The following is a 13129-nucleotide window of genomic DNA, read 5'->3' as shown; positions in this document are numbered from 1 at the left end:
TAAGGTGGGAAGTTGTATTTAAATGTTTGGCTCTGCCATGAAGCACCGAGCAGCAGGACTTCGTTTGAACAGTCATTCTGTGCTGTGAGAGTCCCTTTAAATTGTAATTGTAGAATGTCATATACAGTTTAAACAAAGTGTAAAATGGTGAAGAAAATTAAATTAGACTCCCCCATAATGGAAAAAAAAAAAAAAAGTTTAAGGACAAAACCATGCTTACCATTATGTGTCTCATATGTAAGATCTTCCATAAATACAACAACAACATTGTCAAAAGGACGATTGTACTGAATTTAAGAAACATAAGAATACGTTAACATTGTATATCAGTGGCATAACAGACATGATCAGATATGACATTTAGAAAAGAATATTATATAATAGGCTGGCTAAAATACATTTTATCTAGCTCCAGAACAAGCGCTTGCAGTGCTGGTCATAAGCACAAGATGCAGATAAGGTTTTTTGTCCCAAATTAATAAAAAGGAACCTCTACGTTACCAAACGGACACTATAAAACATAGGTGCACCACAGGATCTTTTTAAAGGTAATCTGTCAGCAGGTATCGCTACTTCACCTGAGAGCAGCATAATGTAGGTAAAGAGAAGCTGAATCCAACGATGACAGATTACTGGGTGCAGCGATTCTCACACAACCAGAGCTTTTAAGGGTGTTTTACACATAGCGATATCGCTATAACGCCAACGATTTTGCGACGTTATAGCGATATCGCTATGTGTGATACTTACCTCCGACCGGCTCCCACGCTGTCCATCGCTGATCGCGCGAGAACGTCCGGCTCCATTTCTCGTTGGGCGCTTCCTGCTGGCGCCGACGAGCGACGCGTGGAGGCGGGCGGGAGGACGTCAGGATCGCTGTGTGTGAAAGGTGAGTATCGTGCGCTGCGTCGCTGCTGCATCACTGTGAGGTCTGCCTGTGTGACAGCTCACTAGCGATCATTTAGCGATGCACCAGCGATCCTGACCGGGTCGGATCGCTGGTCGGATCGCTGGTGCATCGCTAAATGTAAAGGGCCTTTAGACTTAGAATGCAGCAGATCTGAGAAAGCTAACCCCGCCCACACTATGCTCTCAATGTACCAAGTCCATAGACAGTGAGGTGCTTATCACAGGGATAGGGGGCATTGCCTGACTAGTGGAGTCCAGTGATATTAATCTCTTAGGAATAAATCCTTCAGTAAGTAGTAAACAGCAGTACACACTTTGACAAGTGACACATCCCTGAATTCGGTGTTTCACCTTCTATCTCCAGCTGTCTTCAGATTTACATAGCAAATGCATTTGGTTTGATCAGTCATTCTGTGCTGACAGATTCCCTTTAACAGGCCACCCGAGCTGGGGGGAGCCTGAGGCCAATACCCGCCTGGAGGCTGCCATGATGACCATGAGGACCTATCTAGATGTCGCTCTTGCTATCAACAGTGATATGACCAATCATGACTGAAGCAGGAGGAAAACCCTCCTGCAGCACCTGTCAGCCGGCTCTAGTCTTCTCGACGACAACCCTGAAAAAGATCAGAGCCAAGAAGATAGGCAAAACCAACCTCCTGGTTCATTGTGATTGGTCTGTCTGTAATGGCAAAGCAATTACAGTGAACGCCAGGTCATACCAAAGCAAATTGGTCCTGGGCCAACAAGCTGCATGTCTCATGAGTAGGAGACTGCACTCTTTAACTATCATTGCTTTAAAGTGTTACCACACGAAACTGCACAATCACATACATGTACGGAGGAACGTGGTATGGTATCGCATCCCCCATCGTACATGTACATAATTTTGCTTTACAGGGGTCTTTCTATGAACAAAGTTAATTTTAATCAACATTTTAAATCGAGATGTTTGAATAATAAAAATAATTTAAACAACTGGAGGTGTTTAACCCCTTAACCACCCATACGCCTTTTAACTGCGGCAGTTAAGGTACTTATTCCGGAGCGCCACTTTAACGGCGTTGAAAAATAAGGGTATAGCGCCCGCCAACGTTAGACAATCTCCAGGGTCCAACTGACATGATCAGGGCCTTTTTTTGACTGTTCCCTATTCGCAGCTATTAACCGAATAATGGCAATAAAAAAAAAAAAAAAAAGTGATTTAAAAATAATTTCTCTCTCCTCTGATATGATCTAACATAGAGAAAGGAGAAATGGGTTCCCCAAGCCCCCTCCGGTACCTCCTGATCTGTTCCCCGGCCCTCCGAGTCATCTCACAGGCAAAAAAAAAGTGGAAGGCGCATGTGCAGGGCACCTGCCGAAATCCGCTGGCCAGTACCCAGCAACAATAGGGAATTTTTCCTACTGGTTCCTTTTGATCACTGTGCTAGACCTTATCACAGTGATCAAAATTATAGAAACTATAGCAAAGCAAATCTCCTTTGTTACCCACTTAGTAAAAAAAAAAAAATAAAAAAAAATATTTTTTTCGCATTCTTTGCAGTTGGGGGGGGGGGGTTTCCAAAGTTAAAAAAAAAAAATCTATATATATATCTATCTCTATATATATATATATATCTATCTCTATCTCTATATATATATATATATATATATATATATATATATATATAAAAAAAGGGGAAACAGCACAGTACTTAGCTTCGGGTGCACGGCCCCTGGCAGAAAGTCCCGTTTTCAGCCACAATATCCAATATTCATTCCAAATAAAGGCAGGTCTCCATAGTAACTCTTTTCAAGTGGTAGTGAGTTTTATTCAGCCCACATATCAAGGCAACGTTTCGGCTCAACTGAGCCTTTCTCAAGCAGTGGGTGTTACAAAAAAAGTGTCTTTTTACAGACCATATAACAATCTCTTAATAGTGTCAATCATTTTATATTACAGAAATACATTTAAGTGCATACAATTTCTTTCATTATAGTCAATAGGATCCATATGTGCAAATAGTTCAAAAAGTGCTATGCGCTTGTCACAATCTTTATGCTTTATATTAAGCTCCATCTCAATAGTATTTATGGGATTGCTCATTAATCATTGTAAGAAAAGGAAACAGGATGGCCCTCACCGTTCTCTTGTAGCAATTTACTTAATCATTAATTGTACAGTACTACAGTGTCTCATATAATCCCTTTAGTTTACATACCACCACATGGAGGAACGCCATGAACACTGAAAACGCTGTATCTGGCATTCCTGTAGCTCTACTGCGCATGTGCTATGAGTAGAGTTGAGCGATACCGTCCGATACTTCAAAGTATCGTATCGGATGGTATCGGCCGATCTTTAAAAAAAGTATCGGTATCGCCGATTCCGATACCGGAAGTCCCATTCAAGTCTATGGGACTTCCGGTATCGGAATAAGAAAAACCCTTTCCTGCCCTTGTACAGCCTCTCTGGGGTCTGTACGGGCCTTTCGGGGGGCTGTGCCGGCCTGCCAGGGGGTCTGTGCAGGCTCCGGTGGTCTGTGCCGGCCTGCCGGTGGTCTGTGCAGGCTCCGGGGGGCTGTGCCGGCCTGCCGGGGGGCTGTGCAGGCCTGCCGGGGGGCTGTGCCGGCCTGCCGGGGGGCTGTGCCGGCCTGCCGGGGGGCTGTGCAGGCATCGTCCAATGGGACTACAAGTCCCATCGGGCGATGCCTGCTACCATGACAGTGATTGACACATTAGCCAATGATGGGACAGTAGTAGTCCCATCATCCGGCTAATGTGTTAAATGTAAAAAAAAAAAAAAAAAAAATTACATGCTACATACATACAACATGCATACTACATACATGCTACATTCATACTACATACATGCTACATTCATACTACATAAATACTACATGCAACATACATACTACATATATACTACATGCATGCTACATACATACTGCATGCTACATACATACCACATATATACTACATACATACTACATGCATGCTACATGCATGCTACATGCTACATACATAACACATATATACTACATGCATGCTACATACATACTACATGCTACATACTACATATATACTACATGCATGCTACATACTACATGCTACATACATACTACATATATACTACATGCATGCTACATACATACTGCATGCTACATGCATGCTACATACATACTACATACATACTACATGCTACATACATACTACATATACTACATACATACTACATATATACTACATACATACTACATACATACCACATACATAACACATATATACTACATGCATGCTACATACATACTACATGCTACATACATACCATATACATACTACATGCATGCTACATACATACTACATATATACTACATGCATGCTACATACATACTACATGCTACATACATACTACATATATACTACATGCATGCTACATACATGCTACATGCTACATACATACTACATGCTACATACATACTACATGCTACATACATACCACATACATACTACATATATACTACATGCATGCTACATACATACTGCATGCTACATGCATGCTACATACATACTACATACATGCTACATACATACCACATATATACTACATACATACAATACATTCATACAATACATACATAGGCATACAGTACATATAACATAGAGTAACATACTTACCAATACTTGTCACATTGTTCCCCGAAGCCATTGTCTTTTCCGGAATAAATATTAACATAACAAACCACAAAAATACTCACCCACGATCCGAAGCAGTCCACGAGTGTGTCCCACGACGATCTTGGGTAGAGAACTGCAGCATCAGCTGTTGCTGCCGTTCTCTATGGGCTGCAGGAATCCAATGACGGAAGGTAGGTATCCTTCCGCACTGTATTCCTCCGCCACTTAAAAAAAAAAAAAGTCCCTAGTCTCACTTTATGCCATTGCTGTGTGGGAAATTCCCACGCAGCAATGGCATAAAGTGAGACTAGGGACTTTTTTTTTTTTAAGTGGCGGAGGAATACAGTGCGGAAGGATACCTACCTTCCGTCATTGGATTCCTGCAGCCCGTAGAGAACGGCAGCATCATCTGATGCTGCAGTTCTCTACACAAGATCGTCGTGGGACACACTCGTGGACTGCTTCGGATCGTGGGTGAGTATTTTTGTGGTTTGTTATGTTAATATTTATTCCGGAAAAGACAATGGCTTCGGGGAACAATGTGACAAGTATTGGTAAGTATGTTACTCTATGTTATATGTACTGTATGTCTATGTATGTATTGTATGAATGTATTGTATGAATGTAGTATATATGTGGTATGTATGTAGCATGTAGTATGTATGTAGTATGTATGTAGCATGCATGTAGCATGTAGTATGTATGTAGCATGCATGTAGTATATATGTAGTATGTATGTAGCATGCATGTAGTATATATGTAGCATGTATGTAGTATGTATGTGGTATGTATGTAGCATGTATGTAGCATGCATGTAGTATATATGTAGTATGTATGTAGCATGTAGTATGTATGTAGTATGTATGTAGTATGTATGTGGTATGTATGTAGCATGTAGTATGTATGTAGCATGCATGTAGTATATATGTAGTATGTATGTAGCATGTAGTATGTATGTAGTATGTATGTAGTATGTATGTAGTATGTATGTGGTATGTATGTAGCATGTAGTATGTATGTAGCATGCATGTAGTATATATGTAGTATGTAGTATGTATGTGGTATGTATGTAGCATGTAGTATGTATGTAGCATGCATGTAGCATGCATGTAGTATGTATGTAGCATGCATGTAGTATGTATGTAGCATGCATGTAGTATGTATGTAGTATGTATGTAGCATGCATGTAGTATGTATGTAGTATGTATGTAGCATGCAGTATGTATGTAGCATGTATGTAGCATGTATGTAGTATATATGTATGTATGTAGCATGCATGTAGTATGTATGTAGCATGTAGTATGTATGTAGCATGCATGTAGTATGTATGTAGCATGTATGTAGTATGTATGTAGTATATATGTAGTATGTATGTAGCATGTAGTATGTATGTAGCATGCATGTAGTATGTATGTAGTATTTTTTTTTTTTTTTTTTTTTTTTAACATTTAACACATTAGCCGGATGATGGGACTACTACTGTCCCATCATTGGCTAATGTGTCAATCACTGTCATGGTAGCAGGCATCGCCCGATGGGACTTGTAGTCCCATCGGACGATGCTTGCACAGACCCCCGGACATCAGCACAGCCCCCCGGCAGGCCGGCACAGCCCCCCGGCAGGCCGGTACAGACCCCCACAGGGTGCACAGACCACCGGCAGGCCGGCACAGCCCCCCGGCAGGCCGGTACAGACCCCGGGCAGTCCACACAGCCCCCCGGCAGGCCGGCACAGCCCCCCGGCAGGCCGGCAGAGACCCCCGGAAGGCCCGAAATGACGGCGCATCATGATGCGCACACACCGCGCATCATGATGACGTCAGGCCGTCAATCAACTGAACTTCCGATTCCGATGCCGAATTCCGATATTGAAAAAATATCGGAAGTCGGTATCGGAATTCCGATACAGCAAGTATCGGCCGATACCCGATACTTGCGGTATCGGAATGCTCAACACTAGCTATGAGTCATCAGCTCTGTCATGTTTAGCCAGCCAATAGGAGAGCGTGTGTGGCATTTTCCTTCTCTGCACAGGCGCTTTGGTGTATTCATCACTTCAAAAACGCCATATTAGATGTGGCAGAAAGTCAAACAACACTACTAGTCCTTCATTATTATTGATATTATATATTAAATCCAGCGTTTTGCTTAAACCATGCAGCTCCATTATCATACTATCCTTATAGCACCTTTTGTCACAATATCCCTGCAAACGTTTTTAACCGCTGGTATTCCTTAGAATATTTTTTATACATATAAGTGAATCTATATAGCTGCTTTTATAAAGGGATTTTAATATTATTAGCTTGCCCTGGAACCCCGGACAACACCCTTACCGGGTTGCCTCCGGTTTATCCAAATAGCCACTCACGTCCGCCACATGGCCTTCATCAGGCCACCTGATTCACCCCAGTAACTAAAGGGCAATATATTAGTTATCCCCGCAGCTATAATAATCCACTAGTCATCAAATTAATAAATAATTGGCTGGCCTCATGACAGAACCATTATAAAAAAAACCTTATTCATAGAAAAAGCCTTTCAGTCAAAAAGTCACTTCACAAGAAAAGTTTTCTTTATATATATAAATTTTTTTTAACAAATGTCCATTCGCCCTCCATGTACTTAATATCTTCACCAGGGTAATTTCAACACTGTTACAAATAGTGATATATCTAAAAAAGAAAGAATGAAAAAGAATTAAAATCAGGGATAATCACAAAAAATTATTCCCTATGCTTCCATAGGTCTACAATATAGCACATACAGAGGAACTCTTTCACATATCAGTATGTATTTTAAATTCAGCATTTAACCCTTTTGGTTTTAGTGTATTCAGCTCATAGATCCACTTCAGCTCCTTTTTCTTAAGTATGAGTTCTCTATCCCCACCCCTTCTCTGTATAGGGACCATATCAATTATTCTAAATCTCAAGTCCCTCTCAGTATGATTACACTCAACAAAGTGTTTCAGGACCGGCAAATCAAGTTTCTTCTAATAGTATACCAATGTTGGTTTATTCTGGTTTTAAAGTCCCATGTGGTTTCCCCAATATACCACAATTTACAGGGGCATTCCAAGCGATATATCACGTAATCAGAGTTACATGTTGGAAATTGATCTATTTTATAGATTTTAGAGGTTTCATGATGTTGAAAGGTAGAACCCTTTAACATTAGTGGACAGTTTATACATGAAAAACATGGGTAGCAACCTGTTCTTTTATTACCAGTCAGTGTAACTTGTAGGTTTCTTTATAAAGATCCAATATCAGATTTAACTAGAAAATCTCCAATATTCTTATTCCATTTATATGCAAATAATGGTGGTACAGTTAGTTCCTCAACTTATGGTAGACACTTACCAAACATACCCCAATGTTTTTTTATTATAATAGATATATCTTTACTTTCCTCATTATATGTAGTTATAATTGGGATTCTTTTTAAACCTCTTCGCTTACTGATGTCCGACTTACCACCAATTAATTCTTTCCTATCTTTTTTCAAAATTTTCCTTTTTACATTCTCCAACATACATTGAGGATAACCCCTACTCATAAACTTTTTGATCATAGTATCCATAACCGTATCAACCTCATTATCCATTTTAACAATCCTCCTCACGCTCAACAGTTGACTTGGTGGTATTGATCTTATCATACTGTGTGGGTGTTGGCTGTCATATACCAATAAATTATTTTTGTCCGTTTCCTTGACAAACAGTGTGGTGACAAGTTCACCTCCCATTTGTTTTATTAAAACATCCAAAAACTGTAACTGTGTTCTTGAAGAAACCAAAGTGAATTTGATTGTTTCATCAATTGTGTTTAAGAACCGATGAAACTCATCCAAACCATCCTCTGTGCCAGTCCAGAGGAGAAAAACATCGTCGATGTATCTCCGCCACACCAGCGTATGCTGAAAGTGGGGAGACACATAGACAAAGTTCTCCTCTAGGACCCCCATAACAATATTTGTATAACCAGGGGCCATATTGGCCCCCATTGCTGTGCCACTGAGTATAAAAAACATCAGCAAATAAAAGATAATTTCGGTTCAAGATTATTTCCAACATTTTTAATAAAATGTGAAAGAGTTCCTCTGTATGTGCTATATTGTAGACCTATGGAAGCATAGGGAATAATTTTTTGTGATTATCCCTGATTTTAATTCTTTTATTCTTTTTTAAATATATCACTATTTGTAACAGTGTTGAAATTACCCTGGTGAAGATATTAAGTACATGGAGGACGAATGGACATTTGTTAAAAAAATTTTTTTATATATAAAGCAAACTTTTATTGTGAAGTGACTTTTTGACTAAAAGGTTTTTTCTATGAATAAGGTTTTTTATAATCGTTCTGTCATGAGGCCAGCCAATTATTTATTAATTTGATGACTAGTGGATTATTATAGCTGCGGGGATAACTAATATATTGCCCTTTAGTTACTGGGGTGAATCAGGTGGCCTGATGAAGGTCATGTGGCGGACGTGAGTGGCTATTTGGATAAACCGGAGGCAACCCGGTAAGGGTGTTGTCCCGGGGATCCAGGGCAAACTAATAATATTAAAATCCTTTTATTAAAGCAGCTATATAGATTCACTTATAGGTTTTAAAAATATTCTAAGGAATACCAGCAGTTAAAAATGTTTGCAGCGATATTGTGACAAAAGGTGCTATAAGAATAGTATGTTAATGGTGCTGCATGGTTTAAGCAAAATGCTGGATTTAATATATAATATCAATAATAATGAAGAACTAGTAGCGTTATTTGACCTTCTGCCACATCTAATATGGCGTTTTTGAAGTGATGAATACACCAAAGCGCCTGTGCAGAGAAGGAAAATGCCACACACGCTCTGCTATTGGCTGGCTAAACATGACAGAGCTGATGACTCATAGCACATGCGTAGTAGAGCTACAGGAATGCCAGATACAGCGTTTTCAGTGTTCATGGCGTTCCTCCATGTGGTGGTATGTAAACTAAAGGGATTATATGAGACACTGTAGTACTGTATAATTAATATGATTAATGTTATGCGGGGCTTAGGTCAAAGGCGGCTGACATACCCGGGGCCCCTGCGGAGTCCCTCAAACTAGGGAAAACCCTGTCTGACCCTCAACCCAGGGTTTTTGCTAATGGTGCAAATGCCTGAGCCTCCAGCCTTTCCTTATCTCCTGCTCAGCCCTAAGCTGAACCCTCCACCCTCCACCCAGTGAGTTGTCAAACCACCAAAGCCCACACAGTAATGACAGACAGGGAGAACTCAAACCACACCGCGCCGCAAACACACAGGACAATACTGTAATGTGAACAGGGCAAAACAAACCACAAATATAGGAAGGCGAAAAGGTAACAACGGATCATACGACACCAGATATGAATTTCTCTCTCCAACACCTCCTCTCCAGACCGCAACCACTTGGCATAAAACACAAGCTATAATCGGCGACGCCCACAGGCCAGCATGACTATTTAAAGACTGTGGGCATGACCAAACATCCCACCTGATTTCCAGCTAGATTAACCCCAGATAACCTGAGTAAAATCAAGCCGGCGCCACTGAGGTGATAGTGGACGGAGATGGAACTACCGCTGCCTGCCGGACGCTGTGGTGTGAATAGCGTCCGACATGACAATTAATGAGCAATCACATAAATACTTTTGAGATGGAGCTTAATATAAAGCATAAAGATTGTAGCAGGCACATAGCACTTTTTGCACATATGGATCCTATTGACTATAATGAAAGAAATTGTATGCACTTAAATGTATTTTTGTAATGTAAAATGATTGACACTATTAAGAGATTGTTATATGGTCTATAAAAAGACACTTTTTTGTAACGTCCACTGCTTGAGAAAGGCTCAGTTGAGCCGAAACGTTGCCTTGATATGTGGGCTGAATAAAACTCACTACCACTTGAAAAGAGTTACTATGGAGTGCTGCCTTTATTTGGAATGAATATTGGATATTGTGGCTGAAAACGGGACTTTCTGCCAGTGGCCGTGCACCCGAAGCTAAGTACTGTGCTGTTTCCCCATTTTTTCAATATACTAATGTCTGAAAATTTTTGCACAGTTGAAACGGTTTTTGATTTTTTTATTTTTGAATACAATCTCTCTCAAAGCCATTTTTTTTACCATGGAAAAGGAGCCCATGGGAACAGGGGTCTTCAATTATACCACTGAAGATGAGGAACATATTATGGGTGCCATAGAAGGGGATGCAGCCTTCTTAAAAACGCCGACTATAACTGAAATGAAACGCAAGTATGAGAGTGATGTTAAAAAGTTAGTTAATTTTCAGCTTCATTTAACTACTCTGGGCTAATATTTCAGAGATAAAAAAATTCCAAGAGGTTTGACGTCCAACATACGTTCGAATTTATTTGCTGGAAATTCTACTTTTTGTGCAAGATTTACTATGCTGTCTAACAAATATGCTTTGGACATTATATTGTTAAATATTGAATTTTTGCAAATGGAAGTTAAGACGTTACAATTGGTGATAATGAAAAAAACATACAAAGTATTTTGAAAAATGAGGATTGGATCCTGTTTAAAGAGAAGGTTGACAAGGATGTAACAAAATTTAGAATGGATTTGGAAGAAATAAAAAGAAAAAAATGGTGTAGAGATATGGAGGACTATGAGAGTGGATATGTTTACACTTGGCAGAAGGATAATATAAAACCAGGATGGAAGAACAGAGGTCAATTTCAAGATGATCAATATAATCTTGTTGGTTCTGGATACTTTACTAATGATTTTATTCCCTACAGATCTAGACAATGGAACAGGGGACCTCCCCGACGTAAAAGGAGAGGGGGCAAGCGCCACAATCGGAGCCAGAAGAAAATTAGAAAAGACCAGATTACAGCCAAGACCGAGGGCGTGACCAAACGTCCCACCTGATTCCCAGCTAGATTAACCCCAGATAACCTGAGTAAAATCAAGCCGGCGCCACTGAGGCTATAGTGGACGGAGATGGAACTACCGCTGCCTGCCGGACGCTGTGGTGTGAATAGCGTCCGACATGACAGTACCCAGTCTTCTACGAGGGACCCCAGGGCCCTCAAGACTCATAGGACCCGGCTTGTCCGGATGACGGCGGTGAAAGGAACTGACCAGCCGATCTGCATATATGTCCGAGGCTGGTACCCAAGACCTCTCCTCCGGACCATACCCCCGCCAGTGTACCAAATACTGAAGAGAACGGCGCAGTACTCGAGAGTCCACCACCTTGGAGACTTCAAACTCTAAATCGCCATCCACCATGACTGGAGGTGGCATCGGCGTCGTGTCCACAGAGCCTACCACCTTTTTCAATAAAGACCTGTGAAACAAGTTGTGTATCCTGTATACCGCAGGAAGTTCCAACCGATAAGCAACCGGGTTAATGATGGCAGCAATCTTAAAAGGGCCAATAAACCTTGGACCCAATTTCAATGATGGAATTTTGAGTTTTATGTTTTTAGTAGCTAACCACACCCAATCACCCACACACAGGTCCGGACCTGGCACGCGTCTAGTGTCAGCCACACGTTTGTACCTTGCACTCATGCTCAGCAATCGCTGTTTCACACTCCTCCAGACCGATGATAGTTGAACTCCTAACCGGTCCTCCTCTGGGACGCCCCCAGAGCCCCCCTGACGCAAGGTACAAAATTGAGGATGGTGCCCATAAACACAAAAGAACGGAGACTCTCCCGATGATTCTTGGCGGTGATTATTTAATGCGAACTCGGCCAAGGGAAGGAACGTCGACCACTCCTCTTGGTTGTCAGACACAAAACATTGCAAATACTGCTCCAGATTTTGGTTCATGCGCTCAGTTTGACCATTTGACTGCGGATGAAACGCCGACGAATGAGACAACTTGATCCCCAATCGTGAGGAAAAAGCTTTCCAAAACTTCGCCACAAACTGGGTACCCCTATCAGACACTATGTCCGACGGAACTCCGTGCAGTCTGACCACCTCCTGCACAAAGACCTGAGCCAATGTCTTCGCGTTGGGCAAGGAAGGCAACGACACAAAATGCGCCATCTTCGAAAATCGATCAACCACCACCAGGATGACCGTGTTCCCCCGCCGAGGCAGGCAAGTCCGTGATAAAGTCCATGGAGATTTCTGTCCATGGCCTACTAGGTATCCCCAGAGGCTGTAGAGTGCCAGCCGGACGGGTTCTGGGCGACTTGGCCCTGGCGCACGTGATGCAAGCTGTCACGTACGAAACCACGTCCTGCCGGATTTTTGGCCACCAGAAGCGGCGCGATACCAGTTCCAAGGTGCCCCTAACCCCTGGATGACCGGCCAGGACCGAGTTGTGGTGTTCCCCCAACACTTTAAGACGAAGATGAAGGGGTACGAACGACTTATTAGCGGGAAGTCCTGGTGGTACCTCCTCCTGGGCCTCGGCAATCTCCGCCTCTACCTCAGTCGTGAGAGCCGAAACCACTACACCTTCCTGGAGGATGGGTACCAGATCTTCCCGAGGTTCTCCCCCCGGAAAACACCTGGACAAGGCATCCGCCTTGGTGTTTTTAGCC

General features: G+C 41.7%; 1 protein-coding gene and 1 long non-coding RNA gene across 5 annotated transcripts in view; one reads left to right on the top strand and one right to left on the bottom strand.

The window, feature by feature from the left end:
* LOC141052328 (uncharacterized) overlaps positions 1–11460 on the top strand; it is a 117209-nt gene extending 105749 nt beyond the window's left edge. Inside the window, exon 3 of the long non-coding RNA XR_012220782.1 lies at positions 11360–11460. This is a non-coding gene — a long non-coding RNA (uncharacterized lncRNA). The remainder of the gene's footprint in view (positions 1–11359) is intronic.
* Positions 1–13129, bottom strand: part of LOC141052323 (uncharacterized) — a 136519-nt gene that overhangs the window by 60228 nt on the left and 63162 nt on the right. For all 4 annotated transcript variants that reach the window (XM_073549534.1, XM_073549536.1, XM_073549535.1 and 1 more), the window contains one exon: positions 221–287. In XM_073549534.1, the coding sequence (XP_073405635.1) occupies positions 221–287 (67 nt within the window). The remainder of the gene's footprint in view (positions 1–220; positions 288–13129) is intronic.

Source organism: Dendrobates tinctorius, unplaced genomic scaffold, assembly GCF_039654945.1.
Source record: "Dendrobates tinctorius isolate UK_male_01 unplaced genomic scaffold, ASM3965494v1 ptg000159l, whole genome shotgun sequence".
In the NCBI taxonomy this organism is placed as follows: Eukaryota; Metazoa; Chordata; class Amphibia; order Anura; family Dendrobatidae; genus Dendrobates; species Dendrobates tinctorius.
This window is presented reverse-complemented; position numbering and strand designations above follow the sequence as displayed.